General features: G+C 35.2%; 1 protein-coding gene across 2 annotated transcripts; it reads right to left on the bottom strand.

Moving 5' to 3' along the window:
• Positions 1–1,926: 1,926 nt before the first annotated feature.
• Positions 1,927–27,282, bottom strand: LOC130992722 (uncharacterized). Of its 2 annotated transcripts, XM_057917453.1 has the most exons (27): positions 26,815–27,282; positions 25,808–25,967; positions 25,283–25,375; positions 23,037–23,139; positions 22,716–22,887; positions 15,698–15,872; positions 15,049–15,177; positions 14,326–14,919; positions 13,589–14,227; positions 11,993–12,058; positions 11,658–11,762; positions 11,349–11,585; positions 9,567–9,614; positions 9,281–9,427; positions 8,563–8,727; positions 8,418–8,480; positions 7,919–8,029; positions 7,736–7,819; positions 7,609–7,656; positions 6,566–6,640; positions 5,948–6,043; positions 4,248–4,328; positions 4,103–4,174; positions 3,683–3,727; positions 3,477–3,560; positions 3,293–3,396; positions 1,927–2,645 (listed from the first exon to the last, which is right to left on the bottom strand). In XM_057917453.1, exons 1-27 carry the CDS (start codon positions 27,018–27,020, stop codon positions 2,546–2,548), a joined length of 4,002 nt encoding a protein of 1,333 aa, XP_057773436.1. In that variant the 5' UTR covers positions 27,021–27,282; the 3' UTR covers positions 1,927–2,545. The 2 variants fall into 2 exon arrangements, with proteins under 2 accessions (XP_057773436.1, XP_057773437.1); XM_057917454.1 differs by lacking the exon at positions 26,815–27,282 and having other exon boundaries at positions 25,283–25,356; positions 25,808–25,948.
• Positions 27,283–27,625: the final 343 nt, after the last annotated feature.

The raw sequence follows: 27,625 nt of genomic DNA, 5'->3' as shown, positions 1-27,625 counted from the left end.
ATGAAATTAGCTAGTGTTTCACATTCATTTCACATAGCTACCGTTTTCAAAGGAACACGACAATTTGGTGCAACTACTGACGTACTAGACTATTACTACATTATACACCAATTCAACAACAATTATTCTACCAATTCCATCAGTTCTACTTCAAATTGAAATCGCCCACAGCTAATTAAGATATATATATATATTTTATCTTAATTTTTATAATAGTTAACAGTGTGGATTAAACCAAAAACTCCTTTTAAACGGTTCATCATTTGAATAGATATATGTAAGTTTTTACAAGCATAAGCATGTAAGGTATAGCAAAAATTTAAGGATTATCAGATTAAATACTAGAACGTGATCCCATATTCATTAATATATTGGAACGATTTATATACCGATTTGCTTTTGGATTTTGGTGCATGACATAAATCTCGAAAGCAGAGCCTATCTGAGTTTGTGGAATGTGGATTATCTTGATTTGTTTTGAGTATTTTGGTGGGCATGCAATAGTTATCCAGAGCTTGTGGCAGTGAGGGCAAAAGCTTTTCCCATATCACACAAGGGATTGAATAAATAAATGAAATATGATAGTAGTAAGGATTAAATGGGATATATACATATATATGTTGTGTTCATAAAGCATGATAGCAATTAAACTCGACCTCTCATGGTGGCCCGGCCGTACACACGTGATGTTTAGGATCATATATATATATATATATATATATATATATATATAGTGGGTATGTATGTATGTATGTATGTATGTGACAGTCTACAAGTTGTGATAGAAAAACAAAATAAAACGGCATATAAGCAGCCAAATATATATGATGAGTGGCGACACATGCATTTGGAGACGGAATCGGAACACACTATCTAAAGCTGCAAGGAGATTTCTGTGGTGGTAGCCTGCGATTTTTCACTCTATCAAAAATTTATCATATCGTTATCGTGTTTGCAATGTTAATAAATTTCTGCTGCTTCCCAACCCGTAGACACATGATATCTTTCCAGCACAACTCAAATGAATCTATAAACCTATGTGTTGGCTATGATAATATGATTCAATGTAACCATCCATAACAAAGAATTCCATCTAAAAAATAGTTTTTCATAATTATATCGGCAATAATTCGAAAAAGGAGGATTATTCTTGGCAGGCTCAACTGGTGACACAGATATATGGAACAAGAACACCCTATATTTAGAGATAATGATTTTCTTCGTGTACATCATATGATTAACATTTCACTAAATATTTCTAGTCCTGAATGGCAACGAGATTGTTGGACATAATGTACATTTTAGAATAGTGTTGAGACCCTATCCCACTCCAGTTTCTGAAAAATAGAACGACTTCGTTTTGTTGTTGGAAGTCGAATTTTAATTTTTTTTTTTTTTTAAGAATCGGATAAAATGGAATAGTAGGTAGCAACATGAAAAACTCAACGTCTGCTTTTTATGAGACATGCAATATTTCGATGTCGGATACTTATACAATATTGGGTACAAAATTGTTAGTTTTGAAATGTTTAGACGTTTTTAGTAGCCTCAATGTTGGGATATTATCAACGTTTTCCCTCTTTATACCAAGAATTTTTGGGCTTTGACTCGGATTTTCTCGAGCCTTTATCAACTATTGAACTCTGATATATTCAATTTAATTTTACTTGCGTTTACCTTCTTAATGCAAAATTCCAGATAAATAGTCCATGTGTTGTTGAATCATAACTATCTCCGACCTATACATCCTCACGATTATAAAGAGAAAACATAGGTGTCATTTGTAGTATCAAAATCTTTGCAAATGAAATAAATAGTGGTAAACATAATTTGTTAAATTGAACACTAAACATAATCCAACCAAAAGGAAACAGTAATCCAACAAAATCAATCAACAATTTATATGAATGTTCACGTAAGATTTCGCACAGCATGAACATACACATCCATTCTAATTAAATTCTAATTGCAATTAATAAACCCTAATTGAGGTTAATATGCCATATATATACATATGATCCAGCTCTACCATATTGCATTTATAACAAGAATTGCCTCAGTAACTAATCATGGATTTATCATTCAAACATCCTAGCTATAAACGACAATTCTATTTGGTTTGGAGCAGATGCAGCTAAATAAAAAAGAAATTACAAAACAGCAACTCCTTTAGCTGCAAATCAAATAGACATCTCCAAGGCGCATACATTTGAAAAAAATAAGAGGTTATTGATTACAGAGAATGCCTAGAGAAGAACAAATATAACTGGAAACAAACAGATAAAGGAGGAACCATCAATCGGCTCTGAGTTATCGGGCAGGGGAACAGGAACCACCCGCCAAATATACGAGGCCGGAAATTCCACTACGGCTTTTAATGCAAAACAGCTCCGATGCAATGCTGCCTGTCCTGCTCCGGAGTTGAGGTGAACCCCGGTAATGAGCACACGGAGTGTTTTCTTTTCACAACCATATGAATAATGTGACGTGATCGCCCTGATTGTTCTTCAACCTGTACAACTTCTGTATTCTGGTTTTGCTTGTGTCACGTAGACGTCGGGCCATCAGATGCGTGCAACGATGAAACATCGTGTGGTTGTGGCATGTGTGTTTCAAATGCAAGGCCGAGAAGCACTTGGGTCGTCCTGCCACAGTTACCAACTTATAAGCTTTATTACGAGAACAAAATGATAGTCATGATCACGTGCTAGTAAGGAAATACAATGCATACAACACATGCACGTATACATGGTCTTAGTTTCTTTGTTTCCCATTCTTCTCCTAGAGCACAATCAATGCATGCACTACCTTGGTTATAGTGAGAATTACACATACACAAACACCTAAATACAGGAACCCGAGATTAACAAATCAATGTAACACATGAACAACTGCATTCAACTAATCTCACTTGATACTTCACCTATATATACATATATATATATATATATATATATATTCACGTACGTGTATATATACACATATATGGTGAGCTGTAACAAGGGGTTTAGAAAGATTTCTGCTTCTAGTGCAAGCTTTCCCGTCTTACTCTTTTAACAAGTCTAGGTAACACCTTTACTACCTTGTTTGGAGAGGTAAAAGGGGTTTTAGTTTTGCTAATTCTATCCATTTTGCCCATAAAAATTGCATAGATTTTCTTGTCTCTATCATACGCACTCGAGAAGGGTAAAATAATATACAGTTTGAATTGTCAAGAGACTAAGAAATGCTAGACAAAACAAGGCTGAGAACCTCTGCACAGTTGGAGGCCACCTGCACAAGTTTCACATACCTAGGCACAGAGGTTTTAATACTGGTTTGGTTTGCGAAAGCAGCAAGTGGACCACGGAGATTTGGATACTTGCTTAGAGCACTTTCAAGCTGAGGTGATGGCAGCTGCAAGCAGATATATAGACTTTGTATGAAAATTAAAAGGGCAAGGGACCACAATAACGAAACAAGCGAACCACAAATACCTGTAGCAATACATGGAAGGAATGTGGCTGTGTTTGAGAGATACATTTCAAGAAGCCGACCCATAGTTTTGGCATTCTCCAAACCTGCCAATTATCAAAAAACAAAGTCGGTTTTCTCATATTTCCTCTAACCACGGACGTGATCAATGATCATACAACTGCTGAAAAGTTAGCGAAATAGAAACTTCACATTCTACTTGACATACCTGCCTGTTCACAAGTTTGGACAGAATTTCCATAACAAAATCAACCTGTAATCAATCAGAATGGTAAAATACCAACAATAAATTGGTTTTTTATAAATAATCAAACGGTGGAAAACAAACTGAAGCAAATAACTATAGCAGCCATGACGCAATCCAGGCTTTATCAGTGAAATTACAGCCAGCCAGGAATTTAGCAAAGAAGATGGTCCAGAAAGATATGAAATAAGGAATCATTAGAAAGCACACTAGAAATGCCATTACAGGCTATACAGAGACTAGGACTTCACCTAGCATATATTCCAAACACAATATCCTACTAGGACCAGTGGTAACATTAGATTAAAAGATTATAACCTAGCATATTACAGAATGTGATTAAAATAAGGCCCATAAGACAGTTCGAGAGGTAAATGAATTTACCAGTGTCGGAAAAGCATCAATTGCTTGGATTACAGTTCTCATGAAGAGCAGTGGAAGTGGAGTTCGGTCCACCTGAAAATGCAAAAGAGCAAGTTGATACGTGTCACTGGGAACACTTGCATTCATGAAGAAAACCTATAAATACCATCTGGTTTAAGGCCTTTGCCAGGACTTGTTGTGTAAAAACTGTGCGCTGCTCAAAACAAGCTGAGCAAGTATCCGTGATCTGAGAATGATTACATAAGATTATTAGTATACATGATAATTCACCTACAAATTCCCAAGAAATTTATCTACATCAGTCATCACACAACGTAGGCAACCAAGGAAATAGACTTTTATGGAGACTGGAGAATCATGGAAAAATGAGCAACTTTTACAGGAAAGACAGGTGCCAGACATCTATTCCACATGTAAATATGTAATATTGAGAATCTGGGTCAGCTGTTTAATAAGAGTAAGGTGCATCTTAATACAAGAAGGGTAAATATTCGATTTTGTCCCAACGTATTAGCTTTTTAACGAAAATGTCTCACCTTTAGGATAAGTGCATAGAAGTAGCCATCGTATCAGTTTTCGATTATTTGTGTCCCAAAAAAAAAAACCGGCGCCTGAGTGTTGACGTGGAATGTTGGGAATCCAAATTGGTAAGTTACATGGAAATTATGTTCGAAATATTAATAAAAAGAAAAGAAAATGAGATATAGGAGGGCAAGGTCAGAGCCGAGAGCCAAATCTAGGGCTCAGGGGGAGACTTCGCGCAGATGACAACAATGGCGGCTCTGCTCGCCGTTGTTGCTGTTCGCACCGTGAGAGGATGAAGGCGGCAACCTTCGTCGAAATTGAAGGCAGAAGCGGTCACCAAAAATCGAGGGAGAAGGCGGTGAATATTTAGGGATCTAAGGTTCATAGATTAGGGTGAAATAGAGGGGGAAATCAAGAAAAGAGAGAGAGAGAGAGAGAGAGAGAGAGAGAGAGAGAGAGAGAGAGAGAGAGAGAGACTGAGAAAGAGAGACTGAGAAAGAGAGACTGAGAAAGAGAGAGAGACGTGAAGTCGGGAGACGAGGGCAGGTGTGGCGGTGGCAGCGCGGCTGCTTTTGCCGAAGAGGGATGAAGGCGGGATGTTGTGTGCGTCTGTGGTGGCTGGATGTGAGAAACAGAGAGAGGGGCGTCGTTTCACCGAAGAAGTACTAGGCGGTGGCAGCACTGGTAAATTTTGGGGATCTAGGGTTTAGATTAGACAGAGAACAAGAGACAAGGGCGTGAATTGACCTGCGACGACTATTGCCGCGGAAGAAGGAAGGTGGCGACGGTGATTTAAGAGAAGAGTTCAGGTTTTGTTTGTGGTGGACATGGAGAGAGTCAGAAGAGGGAGCCCTTGTGGTGGCGGGTAGCCGTAGCGGCGGCCGCTTCCGCCCAAGAAGAAGGAGGCAGCGGCACTGTGTGTGTCAGTGTATCCATGTGTTTATGTGTCCATGTGTGTATCTGTGTGTGCGTGTGTTTGTGTAAAACAACACCGTTTTGATTACATGGCTTTTTTTTTTTGAACAAAATTTCCACGTAACTTGTCAATTTGGATATCGGTGTTCCAGGTCAAAATTTCAACACAAATAATCAAAACTGATACAATGGGTACTTCTATGCACTTATCCTAAGGTGGGACATTTTTGTTAAAACGTTAATACATTGGGATAAAATAGAATATTTACCCATAAAAGAATGATCGAAATCCTTGTAATTATTATCATCAGGTCTACGCGCTTTTTCATATTATATGAAACTAAACTTTTTTTAATTCACTAAGAACAACGAATTTGCAATTTGCAAGGAGGCTCAGAGAAACACCTTTTTCAGTGGAAGAGATTCTCTCTCAGGAGAAATGTCATGGATTGCCACCAAGACTTCAACAGGCGTTAATGCAGGACCTGTATGAGCAGAACCCTGTCGACAAAAGCAGATACTGAAATCTTAGAAACAAGAGACATGAACTTAATTAAAATTCAAAAACTTTTTTATCAACAATATGCATATCATATTTACTTTTGCACAACAGATGCCAAATGTCAACGATCAATACTCAATCCCTCAAAACCTACAAGATTAGTAGACTAAGGATTGATTACTACGCCTATTTTCAATTGATCATACAACTTTGGTTTTTCAAGGCGAATTGATCATACAACTTTGATTGGACTGAGTTGCACCACAGATAGTGGATCTACTTTGATATACTTCTCAATATTTGGTTGACAGTTTACAAGGTCTTTTAACTACTTGAATTTTTTTTCAGAAGTTCAATATTTTAGTTATCCAAATTTCGAAGTATCAAATCTAATGTATTCAATAGTGTCACAGAACAGAAGGATTGTTCTAATTTCTTAAAATATGACGAACACAATAAATGCAACTCAAAGAAACAAAAACAAATAAGTAGTCCTAAAAACTTATCAAACTCATATGTACCTGTAATATATGAGCCAGTGCCATCTGAAACTTAGGCAAAGGAAGCTGGACAAGCCGAGGGAAAATAGGTAAAACCTGGCACCACAAAAATAATAAACTACTGTCTTTTTAAATCATTACAATGGTGATGTTTTTGAAATGAAAAACAAAAAGGAATCTAAACAAAGCAAAATAAATTATTTTTGAGAGGCAATTTTCTACTCTTTCAGTAGTATCTAGCTTGGGGCCTTCTCGTGACTTCTAACTGATTGTAACAACCTATTGAGTAAAAGTCCACAAGTCCAAGACATTCTCACAGACTAGTCGGGTAGGTATCACAACTATAGAATAGCTCACAAAATATATATCAGTGGTATCTATTCACCAACACTCACAAAAAGAGAATAAAGGCCTAAAAGACCTCTACAATAGATAAAATTGAAAAGTATGTGCAACAACCCTAGATTTCAAGGAACAATAATAGTAATACTAACAGATCAGAAAAGGGAATATAGATAGGGAAATTTTTGGTCAATTTTCACAAATCACACAACCTTTTCAACTTTATTTTTTTTAAAAGGATAATGGTTCTCCATTTCCCCCGTGGTGACTCAAACCCTCAACGTGTTGGTCAATAAGATCTTTCCTATTCCCAAATGCCAAGACTTGCTAAATAATCAAGTATTCGAACTGATGTTTACCATGGAGATTCATGCACTCAGCGTCATATATTGACACTCAAAATAAACATCTCTATGGACCTTACCAATAGACTTTTATGATTTGCTGTTTCTCTTTCTTTTTATTTTTTGTGTAATGAAAAACAGAACTAAGAAATTTGTCGGACAAAAAATCATGACTCATCAGATACAAATTCTTGCATGTGATGTGGGTGTTCAGTTTCTTCTTTAGCATATGTTCCATGTAGCCATAATTTCATACATACTGGGAATGATTTGTGCCGCAACATAAAATTTCAATGTCAAAAAATGTAAAAGAACCACAATATTGAATTAAATCCTCATTATAAAAGTGAACTTCAGAATAGAGGGTGGACTGTGCACCTCATCTCTAGAAAAAGCTGATAGGATAGGAATAAGAATAGTAGCATCCTGCAAGACAAAAATCTCATAATGACCAAGAGATCATATGGCTAAGTAATAAGCAGTAAAGGCACAAAAAGGGAAGAACCTTCAGCCTAGTTTCATATAAATGTTTAACAGTCACCACCAAATCTGTAGGTGGTGCTCGTCCTTCGGACAACAAATGAAGAACCTTCAGGTAAAACGAAAATTATCAGCATTTCAGGAAGAGTAAATCAAGAAGAAAATGCTAGAGAAATAAGGACGATTTGAGAAGACAGGGACAAACAACCTGTGTTAACAAATCTTCACTCCCTTGGGGTGGATTTGATATTATATGAAGCAATTCTGAATACGACGACCCCAGAGCCCTCATCAGAACATTTATATGACGATGAACAGCCTACACAACAATTTTTTTTTTAAAAGGGCTTGCTGAACAAGGTCAAGCTATTAAAAGCTATTAGAAATAAGTGCACTATAATGCAAATATGCAGGAAACAGCAACAAACTCCGACTAAGTAAAGCAGTAAGTAATCTTTCTATAACTGATAGTATCTTGTTTTTCTTCATCTAGTAAGATCTACATATACAAAAATCAAACTTGCAAATAACAGCTTCACGGTCAAATAGTGAATAGAAAACTAGAAAAAGCAAACGATCAGCATGATCCCATATAACATCATAAATAGATGTATAGAAGTTGGTAGTTTAAGTAGACAACCATTAATTTTGAGGTACTTCACTGCATAATTAAAAATGTTCTTAAACTAAATATTACTGATAAAGACCTGCTTAACAGCCTTCGAAGCACGCACGTAACTGTCAAAAACCAGTTGAAGAAGAACAGGTTTCTACAAAGAAAAAAAGGAAACATCAGAAAAGGATGAGAAAAAATATGCATGATACATCACTTCACATATCACCACCACCAACCTTAGCACAGAGTGCAAAAAACAAGGACATGAGCCTGTGAGCTTGAGAAAATATATTTGATGGATCATCCAGGGCTGCATCCTGGACTCCTTTTATAGACTCATTTGCTGAAATCCCAGGCTCGGAAACTTGAGAACCACTAGTCGATGTTTCTGCACTTTCTACCTATAAAGATGTTGAATGCAAAGGAATAGTTAAAAGGATATTACAAACGAGCAACAAGTACTACAAAAAGTCAATAAGATTATGTCTCATTTGGAGAGAGAAAGTACCTACTTCAATCTATCCTTCAGGATGTAAGTGATTTGTAGTATGTGGTTATGAATAGGAAAACAGGTGCAATTCAACTGAAAACTCTCATTCAATGATACAGAGACCGGAAAACTTTCTTCAATTTGAAAAAACCAATGAATTATCCATGACAAGTCTCCTTAGCATAATTTACTAATTTTTTTGGTTGAATGAATCACATAAACATGGTGTTTGCAGAGATATTCTCAATAGCACACAATTAATAAATCTTTCAAACAAGGAAATCGATTTTCCAGTAGACTAACATGAAACCAATGCAAAATTAATTTACAACATGTATCACCCCAAGTATAATTATAAAGAGAAAATGGAACAGAGACAATCCAACCAAAAAGATAAAATTAACACATCACTTGTCCTAAAAGTAAAGTAATAGATGAGAACAACAAGATCACATGTAACGGACCTGTCCTCCAATTCTTCTGTCTGAATTTGCAGCCTCAGATAGCAATGAATCTGAAGAATTCTGATCTACAGCTGACAAAAACATGTTTTTTGCAAATTGCTCGATGCTATCAGAAATATAGCTAACTGCGTATAGCTTGTTTGACACCTGACAATGGCACAGATAGACAAGGGGGAAAAGTTTAGAACAGAAACAACTTCAGTGCAGAGCTCCTCACTGATAATACACTCTCTTAAGACAGGCTCATAGACAATAGCAAAATAAGATAGATTGGCAGCTCCCTCACCAGGCGTATAGCTTTAGCCTGGATATCATCCTTTGGGTGCACAGTACACTGCCAAGTGGAATTACGAAGTTAGGGAAGGGACCAATTTGGCACAACCAGCAAGAAATCAAAAGCTGCCAAAAGAAATTGTATACAGATTATGCTATTTTGAACTAGCACAAGATGGAAAACTATATCCAAGGTTGATTTGTTATCATCTGAAATGCTCGATTGGGGATGCCAGACATGAATACATAACTACTTCCAGGAGTCCAGGACACAGGCAAAAACTCTGAAAAAATTCAACATAACTGCAATAACTGCTAAATAGAAGAGAGTTCAAGATAAACTATGACATATTAGGAAGTACTCGACCAATCAGGAATTCTTCTCCGAAATATTCTATGCCTAAATTAAAACACATTTACAATGCACTAAATAACTTTAATAAATAACCAGGTATAAAGGATTGTATCCTTCATAATAATCAATTGCCTACTAAGTCCTAACATAAAAAAATCATCACATTAGTAAAGCTTCATTTCAATTATAATAATCAGCATTGAATATAAGTATTTTCTTCTGATTCTTTCTTTCATAACTGTTGAATATATAAAGAATTTATCAGAACAAAATAATACTCCCTCCCATTTTTTTTAATTGTCGTTTTCAGCTTAAACACACAAATTAACAAAATTTGATTTTGCCAAAACTAACCTCAATTAATGATAGTTAACTCTTTGAATGACACTCTAAAAATAAACGGTGTATGCATGTATCATATTCATGGCGGAAAAAAAAGGATTTTAATACGCATATATGTGTGAGTTAAATGAGGGTAATATTGGTAATCAAAACCAAAACGACATATATATGATAAATTAGCTAATATCACAAAACGACATTTAATAAAAATGGGAGGGACTATTGTGTAATGAGGGACTGCAGCTATCAATTAAACATGGAAATTTTTGGATGGGATCAGGTTGAATTTGAAGTCTGCTAGTATGAGGATATTCAATCAACCTGACATGACTATTCAAAACAAATGCACGCACCATTCAGTAACTGTACCATGACAGAGGCTAGAATGGGAAAATTCCTATTGACAAACTAACGGCAAGCAGTATCAGTTTAAACAATAAAACTTAACATCATCAAACATGGTAGCATTCACTTCACCTATGTCAACCAGCATTGTTCACGATCAAGAAATTACAAAAGACTGATTCTGCATAACAGTCTTCCAATATGAATGATTGCAAATGAAAAGGTGACTAAAATGAGCACCTATAGAGTTATATGTTGATATAACTATGCAATAAATAAGACCATCTTTTGTCAGAAACATTGATGGACTGACATGTGAAAGTCTAAGCCTCTGTAACATTTATTAATGAGAATGCTAAAAAATGGGCCACAAACCCCATACTAGCATTCTAGATTATCTCTCAAGATTCTAATATTCCAGATTTGAACTCAACATATAACTTTAGAAATTAGAATTAAGTTAGTATTTAATTTTTAATAGATAAAACTCTCCCAACTAAACCCAGCAAGTCCTAGTTTTTCATTTCCTACATGAATTTGTGAAGAAATACAAGGCAGCACCCAATCAGTTACCATGCATTTTTTATTTTAGCTGAAGAAGGCAAAGATTCTGAATTCAAGACACCAAATGGCATCAATTCCAGAGTAACTAGTTTGATAAGCAAACAAAAGGACAGAGAATTCTCATAAATATATCTAAATGTAAAGATATACAAGATGTTACTTCTCAGCATAATATCATGAGGGAGTTACCTTTAGAGCTATATCTAGACATGCTTGACGAATGAGAGGACGACTAAGAATTAAGCTCCACACTGCACCAAGGCCCTGAGTGACACGATCCCCATCACGACCATCAATTCCAGAATGACTTTTGGTACACATGTCATCCAATATCCCCAATACGGAATCAGGTATGCATGGAACTTCACCAAGAAGTCGACTAAAAGACTTGTTAGATGCTGGTAAATCAACTAGCAAAGATTTTGCCTGCATTTGAAGTTCAAAGTATCAATTTGGTTTTGGGTGACACTAATATAGATAAGTTGAAAGATCTCCTACCACTCCCAAAAGGAAATTCTCATATACAGCAGCAGCAGATGATGCAGAGTCTGAGATCACAAGACTATGGAGATGATATAAGATATGCAACACGAGCTCATGACCCTGAGGACAAAATTATCAAGAAAAACTAATCAATAGGACTTCAAAAATTAATGAGCAAAACCAACACAGCTGACTATCGATTCTTTTTCAGAGGCAACATTGATGTGAAGGGTAGTAATACTTAAATCTATATCACATAATTTCGGTAAGAACAAGATTGAAGCTAGAATGCTAGGAGTGAAGAAGAAACAAGCAAAAAACCAGGTTCATGCTAAGGGATCGACAGAGACCTTTTGCTGTTCATAATCTGATATGATAAGTTTCTGCGCCATCCCAATCACATCACTAGCATCAATCTACAAAAAAGCAGACACAGCAAATCTCAGGACCACTTATTGAAAATTGAAATAGATTGTTAGTACCAGAATGTGCAGAGTTTTACTAAAAAATGTAAAGCAATGGCAGAGATGCAGATTTAAGGAATCCATACATTGTTGTTTCTGCAATCTGCAAATTCTTATTCTTCTTTTGAAAAGTTCAAATTTTAATAATTACAGTGGTAGTATGGGAAACATATAGCTACAACAAAATGTAAAACATAGATTAGTAGTTCGTTGTTCCAATTAAGCAATTTATTTTTCAGTTTAACAATGATGGAAGGAGAGCAAGGGGCAAAACCATCAAAGATCATTTTGTATCAGGACATTATAATCCAAATAAACAAATCATTTGATCTGTATGCCTCAGAACCAATCTCATGTAAGTATCAGTATAAATCACAAGATAGTAGATTTCTATGACCACAAACCACTTTGAGCAGACCATCGTACTTTCGTTGCTAACAGAGAAGTAATGCTGAATGAAATGTAAAGCTAATTACTAAAACAATTAGATACTTTTTGGTAATGAACTTTTAGGTCTTAATAATCTCAACCATTTAGTTCACAAGCACAAAAGGTTCTCTAATCACACTTCCTCGAAGTTCATCCATGCATAAGAACAGTTATAATAGTTGCAACTGCTACATGCACTACATTTTATCCCCTTCACAATAGAAACTTCACACTGTAAAAGCAATCACTACAATCTCCTATAAGGAAGATGATTATACTTCTAAACTATTAACCAGCAACAATCCACATTGATAAACATACAGAATCTGTCAATGCTACTTTTCCAGTGTTTGTAGCAAGAAAATAGGCACTTATTCTAGTCTCTAGATATGCATCAAACATTAATTCCGATGTAATGTGAAGAACCCAACCATAGTCGTGGAAGATTCTACATGTTTATCAGTGTAAATTGTTGTTTAATTGTTTAATTAATTTCCAAGCAGACAATTGCCCGTGAATTCCTTTAAATATGAAGTTCCTATTCTGAAGGAAATAAAATGTTTGCATGTATCAGTCTGAAACAATTGTAACTCTGTTATCATGCATTGATAAACTTGGTGATGGGACTTTGAATAGATAACTTTTTGTGCTTGTGAACCAAATAGTTTCGTCAAGACCTAAATTTATTGCCAGCAAGTAGATTTATTTGCTCTAATGATTGAATTCACTCTTCTTTTAGTAATTGCTTCTCTGTTGACAGGATTAAGATAAATCCAAACTTATCAAGTTGATAGAGTGTTGCGTTCCTCCTCAAAGTGGTTTGTATTCAAGAATCTACTTTCTAGAGAATAAACATTTACATTCAGATTTTTCTCATCAATCAGCTTTCAATGACTCCAACTGAATAATATTTCTATTAAAACATGAAACTATATTAAGGAGGAGAGGAAGTTCATGTTACGCGATATTGGAAAGCTAACAGAAAAGGAGACTGAAAGTGAGAAAATAATTTCACTAAAACAACAAATTAGTCAAGGGAATCATAGGGCATGCCTGTGCAAACAGTCGGGCAACCAGTGCAATTTGTGTTTGTTTAATATCTGTTCTCTGTGAACTCTGGTACTTATTAATTATCCGCTCAAGTGCCAATCTTCTTGCATGTATTTGATGATCTTCATCGAGCTCAATGTACGAGGGAAGCCCTGGCAACTCAACAGATGCACTCTCAGATGCTTCGACATTTGAAATATCTGGCAATAGTTCATCAGATTCTTCTGATGAAGGGGAATAAGCCTCATCAAGCATGGTTACATCCATTGATGCATGAGAAACAATGTCTTTAGCTTTGCTATTAGATAGTGAAAGATGTAAAGAATTGTTTGCATCCCTATCTGGAGTGATTACATTGGCATCAAAATCATGGACTTCCTCTTTCGGGATAGACTCATCAAGTTCAATTGTCTCTGGGGAGTCTGGCAGATTTATGTCAGTTTGAATTGTGGGCATCAGAGGCTGAGGAGCACTTTCAGGCACAGATTGAGGTACTGATAAAAGTACACTGGAGGAGCTAACAGGATTGAAATCAGACTGTACAGTTGCATGTTGGATAGTACCAACACTATCTTCCAAAACAGATGTTGGAGGCACATCAAGAGGAACCACCAAGCGCCTAGGATCAAGGCGACGAGGATCCTGGAAAGTTTATCGAATGTTAAGGAACAGCTAGAGACGAAATAAATAAATAACAATATATAAGAATGAGGCTCCCCTCTCACCAAGAAAAACCTTACCCTTCGTGGATCACGTTTAGGATCTGTAGATGGATTAGCAGAAGCAAACGGATCTGAAACAGCAACGCTAAGCATGCTCAGTGATGAAGCAGGTAATTGAGCCGCATGGTCCAAAGTCTGGGTAGAAGTTGCAAAACCATTTGACACAACTACCTGGGCAGGATCACTAGTGTCACTAGGATGATTCGAAGACGAGTTACCATATCTTGTCAATGGAGGAGGATTCTTTGGCAAGTGCCTCATATTTGTGATGACAATATCAGCAAGTAAATCGGCATGAATATTGGATATTAGAATTTCCAGAGACTCAACTCCTCTTTCTCCTTCTGCAATTAAAGCGCCAATCATAGCAATCATCTGCTCAACTGGAGTCAGATCCCCATCCAACACAGGTGGTTTAGCGGATATACCATTGACATGATCCTGACCAGCATCACTACTATCAGCAGTGGCAGTTGTATTGTTATGAGGACTGTGACGGAACCTCTTAGAAGAGGCATCAAAGATATTATTCTGATCCTCATTGTCCAATGGAACTGTCCTTTTCTTTGTCAAATCCCCTGAAATATGCAACTGACTTGACAGCTGATCATCCTGAGGATAAAGGCCCAATTACAAAACTTGATAACATATATATATACATATATAAAATATATATATTAATATCAGCAATCAAAGAGACCGAGAAACACAGATTTTCTCTTCTTCCAAGTCCCTATATACCTTATTGAACTGAAGATCGCGTGAAGCACGCTCATTGTTTCTCATGATTTTATCTATTTGTCGGATAACTTGATCAGCGGCATCTCCAGCATTCATTGCTCTTAACTCTTTAAGCAATTTCTCTCTTGACTGGAAAAAATGAACAATTTCAAAGTAAGAATTTCTACTAGTCATTGATATTTTCTTTCTAAATTGCTTAAGGTTGATTAGCAGCAGGATTATAATCTTAGAGACTTGGTGATTCTTGACAGAAAAAATATTTCATTCGTTTGACAGCTCTCAAATGTGCATGATATGTCTGCATTGACACTAGAATTAACCGAGTGTTCAATTTCATCGCAGACGAATTTCACCTTACAACCTTATTTTGATGCGTTAATGAACTTGTGGTGGAGAGGTTTATGAATTCCTGATAAATGGTATTTCCATTATAAAGAATGGAATATAGAACATAGCAACTGCCTCAGATGGCTAAAAGCATCCATATAATACAATTAGGATGCATGTTGGCATGACATTTTTTGAAATTACAAGTGTTGCTAAATTCTGTATAAATATGGAGTGACTGATCTGATGCTTAGAAAAGAATAATGATACAACACAAACATCTCTTAGAAGTTACAAAGAAGTAATATAATATGAACTCTACCTCAGTCATGAGAGGATGTGTACACCTTAAAAATCCTAGGAATGCAGTTCTCAGAGAATACTGAATGCTGACTGTATGACGGCCCTTAGCCATCTCGACACCTGGACTAAAATCAAGCAGTGCCGTCAAGACAGTTTTGTAGTAGACAGGCCTTTTCCTTGCAATAGCTACAAGACTGAACATACCGATGTTAGATTGTGTAGACAGATCGAGCAAGTATATATCTGAGAAAAGGTTACTATTTTCTACCAACAAACTCATGCGCATTAAAGATAAAAAGGCATCTTTGAGATGTGACACAAAAACAATTACAACGATCACAACCTATGGTAGACGCTTGATTATGCACAGGACAGTGACAAAAAGCAGCTCCAATTAGACACAAATGGCTCCAGTCACAAAGATTAAAACAGTATAATACACACTCAATTAACAAGTATGAGAAGATAGGTATATATCCATGATATTAAGAACAAATTAAGATTAAATGAACCAAGAACAGAGATACTCTAAGTATCACAAGAATCTAACTTATCAAGTAGATTCCCAACAATAGAACTATATGATGTTTCAGTCCAAGTAAGAAACATTTCAATAGTTAGGTCCTATATGATGTACACAACATCTAATTCCAACAACCCTCACCTTGTACATACTCTATCCTATCACTCCTAGTTTGACAAACAAACAGGGACAAAACAATAGGTTACTTTCATAAACCAAATAACTGATTCATAACCAAAACAGGACATCCCAAAATCAATACAGGAATCTGAATGAATGATGTGTATATCAAATTATTCACTACCATCATATAAACCTGTCAAATGGAGGTCAAATGAAATTAAAGCAGGAAAAAAAAAATCAGAATTAGCAAATAAAGGAATAAAAAAGATGATTTATATAGAGATAGAGAAAGATAGCAACATCAATCCTACTTTCTGCCTAGAAGTTCCCGAAATGAAAAGGAAAGTCAACAAAATATCTACTAGAACAAATTTGTCGAGGAAATAGATAGTAGGGTAGCAATATCCTTCTCTAAACAGAAAGCACCCAACTGAACTGTCATGGACAGCAGATCACGAATATCAGATATGCACTATACCATGCGATCATAACTTCAGATCACATCTCTTCCTACCTAGTTACTCTATGAAATAACACTTAAACTGATCGTACCTGCTTATAAAGATCAGTCAGAAATAATATCTGACAAACAAGTCATAGATCACAATCGCATGGAAAGGAAAAGGCCGATTTGCACGCATTCACCACATAAACAAAGAAAGTCACATATCATCTTCCTTTTCGGAAAAGACCATGCATCATTATATCCACAGAGAAAGTTCTCAAGTTACATCAAATACAAAAGAAGCTAACCCTTGAGATGTACAGAATCAGTATACTGCCCCAAGTGGCACAATAAGAGTATTAGTCTAAGCTCACCCTGTTAGCCAATACCCTTTGAGGATAGAAATATTTACCAAAGTCAAGACATCATATTTATACCAAATTTTAGAATGCAATACCGAAAGTTTAGAGAACATCCCAGACTACGTGAAACTTTTGTTGACTTCAAATCCACAATGGCCACTAAATAGCATCCTGATCACGATGCCCAGCAAATATATAGCTTTTCCTAACTTAAACAGATCATGGACTTCATACAACCCAATTAATATCAATAACAAGAGATACGGTCATGGAACCTCGCAAATGATATACAAACCCCCCTACTAATCATGTCAATCAAAAATCCTCGGGTAAACCAAAAAGAATGGCAAACTTTCAAAGCAGAACAACAAATTAATGAGGAAACCAGTCCATTTTTTCCCAAGTAAGGTTAGCTCTAATTCAGTCATGTTTAGTCAGACCTTAAGCTATATAAGCTATTAAAGAGACACTCTTACTGCGAGCTATTTACCAAAATAAACAGAAACTAAATTTAACTGATATTTCATTAAGGAATCAAGGAGCTGATATCTCATTACTGCTTAATGTACAGAAACACGCAATGTAACCTTGCCATTAACTGCACAAAATTACAGTGAGAAATATTATTAACCTGCCAATCTAAGTGACAAATTCTTAAGACAAATTTATTCAGACTTTCCATTTAGTTGTCTGAATTTTAACTAGTGGGTAAGCAGCCCACTCTAATATTTAATCTTAATCACAAATAACCAATCTCCAATAACATCAAAGTAGGGAACAAGTGCAAATGGCATAGCATGCGAACATGTACTTTAGATCTTTTCACATGAAAGCGTTATAAAATAGAGCTTGTCATACAATGCACCAGAACAAAAGCTTTTACAAATTCTTTGCAACCTAGATAATGGGGAGGATGCTTTCAACCACACCAACGATAATTTAAGCATTAATTAAAATATCCAAGATGAAGGCTTATAAAAACACCACAATGACTAATAGCACATTTTCTCCTGCTGATGAAACATATTACAATTTTAAGTGTTCAGCTATGGTTTAACAACGTGATTCAGATCAACAAAATCACTTCTTCTGGTTACCCATAAATTATTTCTAACTTGATTCTTCAGATTAATGTATTAGGTCGAGTAAAGTACGGCGACTCTAAAATTTGAATAATTGTTAGTGATCCCCCAGAGAGTGGAAGAATCAGAAGCTTCGGTTTGTATACAAGGCACAGTCAGGGAACCAACTTTTAGCTCCATTAATGAATGTATGAGACAGAGTCCAACAACAAAAAGTGTCCTGTATGGTTCACCTTCAGCATAATAAATGATAACATGAAAATTAATCAGCTCCTCTCGCTTAATACATATGACAAATATCGATAAATCCCGAGCAAGCTATAGCACATGCAATTGCTATATTACTGGTTCTATTTTCCTCGAAAATTGTTTGTGCAATGTAATTCATTTTTACAGTAGAACTTTATTATTCTTAGTACAGGTACAACCACGCATTGCATTTATGCAACTCATCATCAAAAACACAATGCCCGACCTATGACATTTAACACAGAGACATCTCGAATACTGATGAATGTCAAATATTGCTACAAGAAACCAACAAACATACACAAAGTAGTGTTTGCTATGAATGCAGCAAAATAACTTAATTATCCAATGAAAGCAATGAAAAGAAATTGCATAGAAGCACAAGTCATGGAGCAAACGTACAACAGCAACATGTCATAACTTCATTAGCATACCTACGAATTCTGATTTGCTAAAATGCAAATGATCCACAGATAAGTTCTATCCAAAGACAAATATGCATGAACTACAGCATACTGTCAATTGATTCAAGCAAATTATATGATTCCCTTTGGCCTGTACAGAAAAATGAACTCAATTTGTCATCCCATGATCGACATAATGTTGCTTTTGGAATGATGTATATAGTGGTTATGTAACGGCAATGCTCAGTCTTTTGGTACCACCCTCAAGGTGTTTTGTGTAATTCTTTAAAGCCTTGAGTAGCTTCAGTTCAGAACTAATTCCACACATAGCACAATCAAAACAAAATCACACATTGAAGAAGGCACATGCTCTGAAAGTGCAGATCAGTGACCGTTAATTTCCACCTCACCCTTGACATTTTTCAGGATATGAAACTTATCACTTGCTAGGAAATGACTGATATACAGCTTGACAATCATGTGCTCTTCCATTCCAGCCAAAAAACAGAATGGCTCAATCGATAAATACAAGCAAAGCAAGCTCATTCATCTTGATCTTAAGCATAAATATTTCCAAGTCTTCTTCCAACAGCTTGGATAATTTAATATGGTTGAATTCAACCACATGTATTATAAGATAAAGAGTGTTTATATTAATTAATGGATTATGTCCAGAATTTTCAATTTCTTCATTATTAGATATATGAATTTGATTGGCAGAACTCTCATATATCATTTTAACATTAGTTAAAGGCAAATTCATACTTTAGGAGAAAACAGTAGCATAATTCATTAACCAAAGAGTTCAATTAAATGACTAGTTGCACATGCAAGGCTGATGAGCACATTAGTTATAGCTACATTCAGCAATGAAGGTAAAGACTGCATGACGAGCCAGCCACCATAGGAAAACTGAATGTGCCTGAGAAATTTGGTGTTTGGATCAATCTAAATTTACCCAGACCATATAACTGTAGAAGTTTCATCAGGAAGCATCAGCATATATGTTCACAAGAAAATGGTGATATGCATATCTGCATGAGATTTGTTGCAAAACTAAAGTGATTGTTAAAAAAGAACTCACGTAATATAGAAAAGCACAAACACTTATATACATCAACAGAACAGTATTTACAGGTTGCACATGTTGCAACCATATGTTCATACAAAAGATGTGCTGAATTGGTGAGGTATTTTGTTCTCACAAAACAATTATATACAATGCAGTAGTTTGCTTGTCGAAATGGTTTTAGATCCAATCAGATGAAATTATCCATGACCTAATCAGTCCTATCAAACACCAATGTTGTTGGCATCAGCTAACGCTTACTTCCCTTATCTGAACCACCAATTCAGCAGTCCCAGGCAAACTGCCATTTAACGCCACGCTAAAAAAGCTGGACAGCATGCTGCAATGATAGCATAAAAAAGGCAGTTGAACTTATACTAAAACAAGTTGCCAACTTCAGTTACCCCTCCAGAAAAGAGGTGGCCTTTATGTGCACTCCACTAGATGCAGATTACCTCATAGGTGCAATTTGCCAGAAAATCTACATCAACAAACATTTTAGCACCTTGCTTGTTGTTTGATCAATATAGAACATGCTCCTAATAAGTAAGACCGCATAGTTGCAAGTCATAACATATAATATTACTTCAACAAAAGATGCAATCATATGGTGATAAGGTTCAACAAGTTGCATAGAAGGAAATGAGATATCAAAAACTGGGTAACATGAAGTTTTATTTTAAAACTGGAAATATCTTGCATACAACACTACTATACAGAAATGTAGCCTTCACATCCAATCCACGATAAACCAGAAACGTACTGTCAATGTCACTACAAGTGAAAAACACACTAAAACACATAACATGATGAGAAACAGCCACTTAATAGAATCTACAGAGGTTCAGATATAAGCATGCATGAGTATAGAAGAAAACATTATACACACAGGCGAAAGAGTTAATATGGTTACAACACAAAACTTGCAAAGGAATACACCATACTCAGGAACAAGTCTTTTTGAGAATACACAACTGCATATGTATAACGATTTTTTTATTTGAGAGGGAACATATGCATAATGTAATTATATTATGTAAACACAAGTAAACATCCACAAATAAATATTTGCACAAACATATTAGATCATATTGTTAAAAGAACAAAGAAAAATAAAGTAAACAGAATTAAATAGTATTAAAACAAGAAACCTATAAACATGACCGCAAATAAAAATAAATTACCAAAAAGAGGAAAGCCATAATTAACTAATCTCTAAATAGGCTAAGGTGCACTTAAAATCATATTCAGAAAATTGGCACAACAGCCATTAGAGGTCAACCCTTTCCTGTCAAACCCTACATGCCCAACAAGTCAAATTATTTTCAAGACAGATCCATTAATCGCTTTCTTGTTGTTTGGTTAAGTCAACAAATTAGGACTAAGAGAAAAATGTAAACGATGACACCACAAACCATGTGAAAATAGGAAACATAAATTAATCAATATATGATATTTTCTATTAAATAAAAATTGTATTAGTATCTCGTATCTTGGAATGTCACTTGCCAAAAAAACTAATTTTTCATATCCAAGCCTATGGGGGGTTTGGATTTGTTTGATTGATTTGAATCATATTGTAATTATTTAACTTAGTCTGTAGCACTTAAGAAAAGCATTTATTTGTATTCATGCTATCATCTAGAAAGCTCATCTTGACAAATTAGTAACTAATTCATAAGTTCTCACATGATGAATGAAAGATAGCAAAATTCCACTATGTTCCTAATCTTAACTCCCTCCATCCCATTTCACTAGACCTGTATTCCTTTTTGGGCTGTCCTATTTGACTTGGCCTATTTTTTTGGGGGGGTAATCACTTTACACTACATTAAATATGGGTACACACACCTTTACACTACAATCTTACTCTCCTAAATAACCGTGCTGAAAAGAAATAGGCTAAGTAAGTTGGGACGGAGGGAGTAATTGTTATCCAGGATAATTTGGTTGTATAGCTAACTACATGTATAGAGAAATGGGTCAAATCAGACACAATATAAAGATCCCATTTTTTATCCCAACAGCTTCAAAAAAGAAATGCATATACACACACACCTTATCAAAATGTATCAGAACCAATAAAAACTGCTTGCCCAACGGATTAAATAAAGCAGTTATACTTTTCTTGTTTTCTTTCTCCTTTTTTAGATATAATAAGAGCACTAACATCAGAACTCTAACAGCCCAATTCTCATATGTAAATCAAGAAAGAAGAAAGCACAATTTTTTTCTCGATCATCCTCACGGTGGAAAATAAGACCTATCACCAAGCAGTCTCCTAAGCTATCTAATTTAGCACAAAAAGTTTATAGCACCCAATATTGTAATATGATGCATTCCCGCATCCTTTATCCCGGATAAACATGTAACCCGATTTCTAGAAGCAAATTACACTTTGTCTTAGAATCACATCTCATGGGTGGACTATAAAACTTTAAACAAAACAAACACCAAATATGCAAGACATAAAATTTTATTTGTTTTGAGTATTTTGCATAAGTGCTTTGGTATTTGGGAATGACGTATTGAAAACCTGATATGATTGGTGGAAGTATGTCGGAAAACATGAAGTATGTTTCACAGTTTTCGGAATAAAAACAAACACACAAGTCTTTCTCTGACCCTATATTATTTTTATCATAACTTCTAACATTTTAAGCTCTCATATCACCTTTCCACTCATTCTTGATTAGATCAAAGCAAAACTAATAAGTAACATCACATAGTACTCCACATGTTATAAGATGCATATTGAAGGTCAATAAGAAAAAGCTCACCTATTGACAGCAGTAATTGTCACGCAACCGGGAAAATTACTAGCTGATAGCAACATATCCAATAAGACCCCTAGATATCTATTTGCATCTGATATGAGTGCAGGAGGATTCAGAATAGGATGACTATCCGCTATCCATGAGACATTAAACATCCTTCCTTGCCTTACCATTACTACAGGCAAAGAAAAATTGAAAGTGTCATGGTTAAAATCAAAATAAACCAGAGAAAAAAAATATAAAGCTATAAAAGAAAAGAACATTGATAAAAGGAAATCCATAGTGAATACTTTTCAATTAATCCCATTAAAACAATGCTCTTACCTTCAGGGTTGCACATTTCAAACTCATTTGAATCCAATGTGAAGCATAAAATAAATGTTTCAAGAAACTTTATCGCTAACAATTTTGGACCAATAGGCCCCGCCTGCAAAAAGATCCAGAAATCAGCCACGATTACTGAAAAAATTCAACTACAGAAACAGGACAGAAGCACACATATCTCCCCATAAGGAGAATTCTAGATACGTTGGTTCCAGAAACTTGGGTTATGTGAAGCACAGGTTTGTACGCCACTATTGCTGCTAAGTGGTACATTTGATGTTAAACCAAAACATCTCTATAACCTGATTCCAGATGTCAGAGTATCAATACTCACAAATCTTTGAAAAAAACTGATATGACATATGAATACAAAGAAACTCTACTTGCCTTCACTTAGTTAGGCTCAATAGTTTAACATAAGAAAAGGTTACTTGTCCATATACAACACATATCAGCTCAGGGGCGTAGCCAGGGGGGCTGAAGCCCCCTCCCAAATTTTGAGTTTTTTTTATATATGTTTATATTATAAAAGAAATTTGTTTTACAAAAGTTGACTAGCTTGTTATATTCTTCCATTTATAATTAATTTAAGGATAATTGTGTTATTTAAAACTATATAATCTATAAAAATATTATACATTATTATCACTATTATGCTTGTCTTTTAATAGAAAATGCCTAAAATGGATGGAATGCCCAAAAAAAAATTGTTTGCTATTATTATTATGCTTGTCTTTTATTACAGTATTATTGATTCTAGCTTGTAATTTATTGAAAATATATAATTTATGAAAATATTGTTCGTTATTATTGTTATTATGCTTGTCTATTAATAAAAAATGCCTAAAATGTACGAAATGACAAAAAAAAAGTTTGTAATGTATTGAAATTAATTTGTAATATATTGAAACTATATAGTATATGAAAATGTTGTTCTTTATAATTACTATTATGCTCGTCTTTTAATAAAAAAATGCTTTAAAAATACAGAATGTCCCAAAAAAAATTGTAATGTATTGAAACTAATTTGTTATATATTTAAATTATATAATCTATGAATATGTTGTTCTTTATTATTACTATTATGCTTGTCTTTTAATAAAATAATGCCTTAAATATACGGAATGTCCAAAAAAAAATTCTCGGGGGAACCCCGTGTAAGTTCAGCCCCCTCCCAAATTAATTCCTGGCTCCGCCACTGTATCAGCTAATGTGTAAAAGAACAAACCAGGTGATGACAGTATAAGAAGCTATCACGCGTAATTGGAAAATTTGGGTTAAATCTAGATGTGACAGCATGCATCTAAAAGGCACTCCCAAGACATAATAAGACAGAATATCAAAAGTAGTAACACGGATAACAACTTATGCTGTGTAAAGAGTTTTTGCTAATAATATTATCAGGAACACAGAGCTGTATGCTGTAAACCATAGTGGTTTTTGTCGTATACTTATGTGGACGCTTGGCTCCTAATTATAGGGTTGGTTTATGGCATTATTAAAAAAAAAATGTTTCTTATCCAAAATATAAAATAACAAATAATTCCTTAATTCCACTGTTGTCCTGTAATTTTCAGCTTATGTAATCTCAGTTTAATTATGTGTTTCATCCTTGCTCTTTCTTCATTTTTAGTTTACATTCTGCATCTTCATCTATTAGAGCATTTGGGATGTATTATACTTTTGGCGAGCAATTAGCATGATATCACCTCATCATAATCTCCATTTTAACAGGGGAGAAAACAGATTAAATATCATTAAAGGTTGTGGCGAAGAAAAAAACAGAAAATACATAGCTAGACTGAGAATTGCATGAACAAATACATGAATGCTTATTTAAGTTATCTGATATTCACATTTCCTGTACTTCTGGACAAGTGTATACAGCCAATAACTTTAATTTCCCACATCAAGAGAGATGACTGTGATTATAGAATGGTCAACCATAGGAACAAAGAACTAAGAGGGATTTTGGTATGGGGTTCAGAAGAGGGAACAGGAATGGCAGATATGTAGTTGCTTGGTATAAAGCAATCATTCCGCAACAACTACTTCCAATCCCTAAAAGTAGGACCATTGGGCTAAATGAAAAATCTCTAGCTGAAAATAACCCTGCTTCTCATCACACGTAATCATAGGAAACATAATGCAAAATTATGCATAAGCACTACAAAATGAGATTGTAATAATTGGCACCTTCAGCAGTAAAAGTCTAAAAGACATTATCTCAACAACATTAGACATACCTCAAAGATAATTCCCAAAACAGCATCCCTAAATTTTATCAGCCCTGTCCAAAGCTCTTCAAGCCACCTCTCAACTATACCACGCCGTTGAAACTATAATGTTTTAAAATACAGCTTTAAAGTTTCATACATATACATGAGCTTGAATTATTAATCCAATAGCATAAAACAGATGGAAGTCAAGGTAAATAAATAAAGGAGGATTTTCAAACACAGGTCATACTGTATGATATGGGGAAAAAAAAAACTGAGGAGCCACCACAAGATAAGCCTGAATTATAATGTTCAGAATCTTTTCCTGATAAAAAAAAAAAAAAAACATTTTTGTCTTCATACCATTGTGTATAAAACAACTATCATTGGCATAGCAACTACAGAGAAATCATGTTCATAATTTAATGAAATGATTTTCAGGTTGCACAGGAAGACAAGAAAGATATGCACATGCATGCAGAATTAAAGAATGCACAAAGACATGAACATGCACACACACCAACAAACACGCAGAGAGAGAGAGAGAGAAACCTGCAATGCCAACTCTTCCAGCACGCTAGAGAAAATTTTTGTGCCGGTGATAATAGATTGCTTTGCAACAACGGGATTATTATCTTTCAAAAATGTCAATAAGACAGGAAATAATATGCAAAGATGTGTGCTTGTTTTGGCCCCAACCTCATCAATTACCCTGTCAACCAAAATTACAGTTAAATGGTGAAGCAAACTAGTGACAGTTATCCAACAAAGTAGAACTACCGAAATATGCCAAAAAACTGCAATGTTAATGCCCGTAATTGAGGACAGTTTCCAAGAGAGACATATCAAAATAAGGCCTCCGGATGGAAATGCGACGGTACATTACGCTGCATCAGTATTTAATTTTTTTTTAAAAAAAGGAACTTCCCGCTAAGAAGTACTAGACTGAAACTGATCACACAAGTTGGCATGTTAACAGTACACGCCATAGGAAATGGTTGATGATATTATATACTCCCTCCGTCCCTTAAACATCTTCCTCTCTTTCTATTTTGGGTCGTTCCCAAAACATCTTCCTAACCTACTTTTGGAAATAATTTCATTCACTATTACTCTTACAATCTTCACTTTTTGTGGGACCCATTCTCCACTTATCAAATACACAATTAACTTTTATTAAAACCTGTGCCACCCTCTCATAGGAATATGTTTGGGGGATGGAGGGAGTATTCAAAAGCTTCAATTTTGACAATTAAGCCAGGCTAGATAATCAAAGGTTTAATGATGTATCTAACCAGTGAGCTTTACTTGATAGCAAAAAGGGGCTCAATTCATAAATTAAGACATATCAATTGCATTAAAAGCAAAAAAACCCAGCACCCCACACATGAACTAGTAGAATCTAACCATAATGTGGTTTGCACTGCATTAAGAAACATTAAAACGAAAACAGACAAACAGAAAAACTTATACTAGTAAATTTTAACAACTGCACTCCCCGACAAAAAATTGAGCCGAAAAAAAGAAAAAGAAATAAACTTAGTGCATGAATTACTCACTCAAGGAGATATTTCCTGACTAGCGTTTCAGGCGAAGACTGAAGCTCGGCCAAGTAAGGAAAAAGCTCCGCCGCCTGGGACGGCTCGACAGAAAACAAGATGTCTTTGGCCTGCTTCAATGACGATAGCTTGACGGCCAAATCGCCATGGTTGTTCGCCGCAGCGAGCAGGGAGAGCGCCTGGTCCCTGGCCAGGGCGCCGGCCATGTTATTATAGATTGAGAAAGAGGGAAAATCCTGAAGTAGGTAAAATTGGAGTTAGTGTAGAGAAAGGGTTTCTAGGGTTTTGAATTGGGGAAGCAGAAACTCAGATTTGGAAGGGGTTGGGACTTGGGATTATTATGATATTGATATAGATATAGATGGGGACGTTTATGAACGGAGGAAAGGGCTGAGGGCTTCCTAATTTTTTATTTAAATGGAAAGGAAATGAGAGCCGGAGGCGGACTCTCCTCATATAATTCGGATGTGTTTGGAAACGATGGCGGGGGTTTTAATTCAATATTTTGGGTGTCTTAACCAAATTGACTGTAAAACGAGTGGCATTTAAAAGTAGGAATATCAATCTAGCTCAAAACATGTGAATGAATAATTCTGACACCTGATAGAAAATAATTCGAAACTTCATAGGATTGACCCGAAAACAATGTGTTTGTGTGATTATATAAGATTTTTCTCATTATTTAATCTCCAACTTCATTATTTTGATTCTGAAAATTAGTATAATACGATATATTTTCTAAAATCAAACCGATTTATTTGTATAAAAGAGCACTTGAGATCTATTCGTTGTGGAATTTAATGGATTTCTA

This window comes from Salvia miltiorrhiza, chromosome 7 (genome assembly GCF_028751815.1).
Source record: "Salvia miltiorrhiza cultivar Shanhuang (shh) chromosome 7, IMPLAD_Smil_shh, whole genome shotgun sequence".
NCBI classification, from domain to species: Eukaryota; Viridiplantae; Streptophyta; class Magnoliopsida; order Lamiales; family Lamiaceae; genus Salvia; species Salvia miltiorrhiza.
Note: the sequence above shows the minus strand (reverse complement) of the source record. Positions and strands in the feature narration are given on the sequence as shown.

Excerpts from the sequence above, each read along its gene's own strand:
- LOC130992722 (XM_057917453.1), bottom strand. The coding sequence starts at position 27,020 with ATGGCCGGCGCCCTGGCCAGGGACCAGGCGCTCTCCCTGCTCGCTGCG. Across the intron at positions 9,615-11,348 it reads GTCTAGATATAGCTCTAAAG|TGTACTGTGCACCCAAAGGA; the intron begins GTAACTCCCTCA and ends TCCACTTGGCAG. Across the intron at positions 2,646-3,292 it reads ATTAAAACCTCTGTGCCTAG|GACGACCCAAGTGCTTCTCG; the intron begins GTATGTGAAACT and ends TAACTGTGGCAG.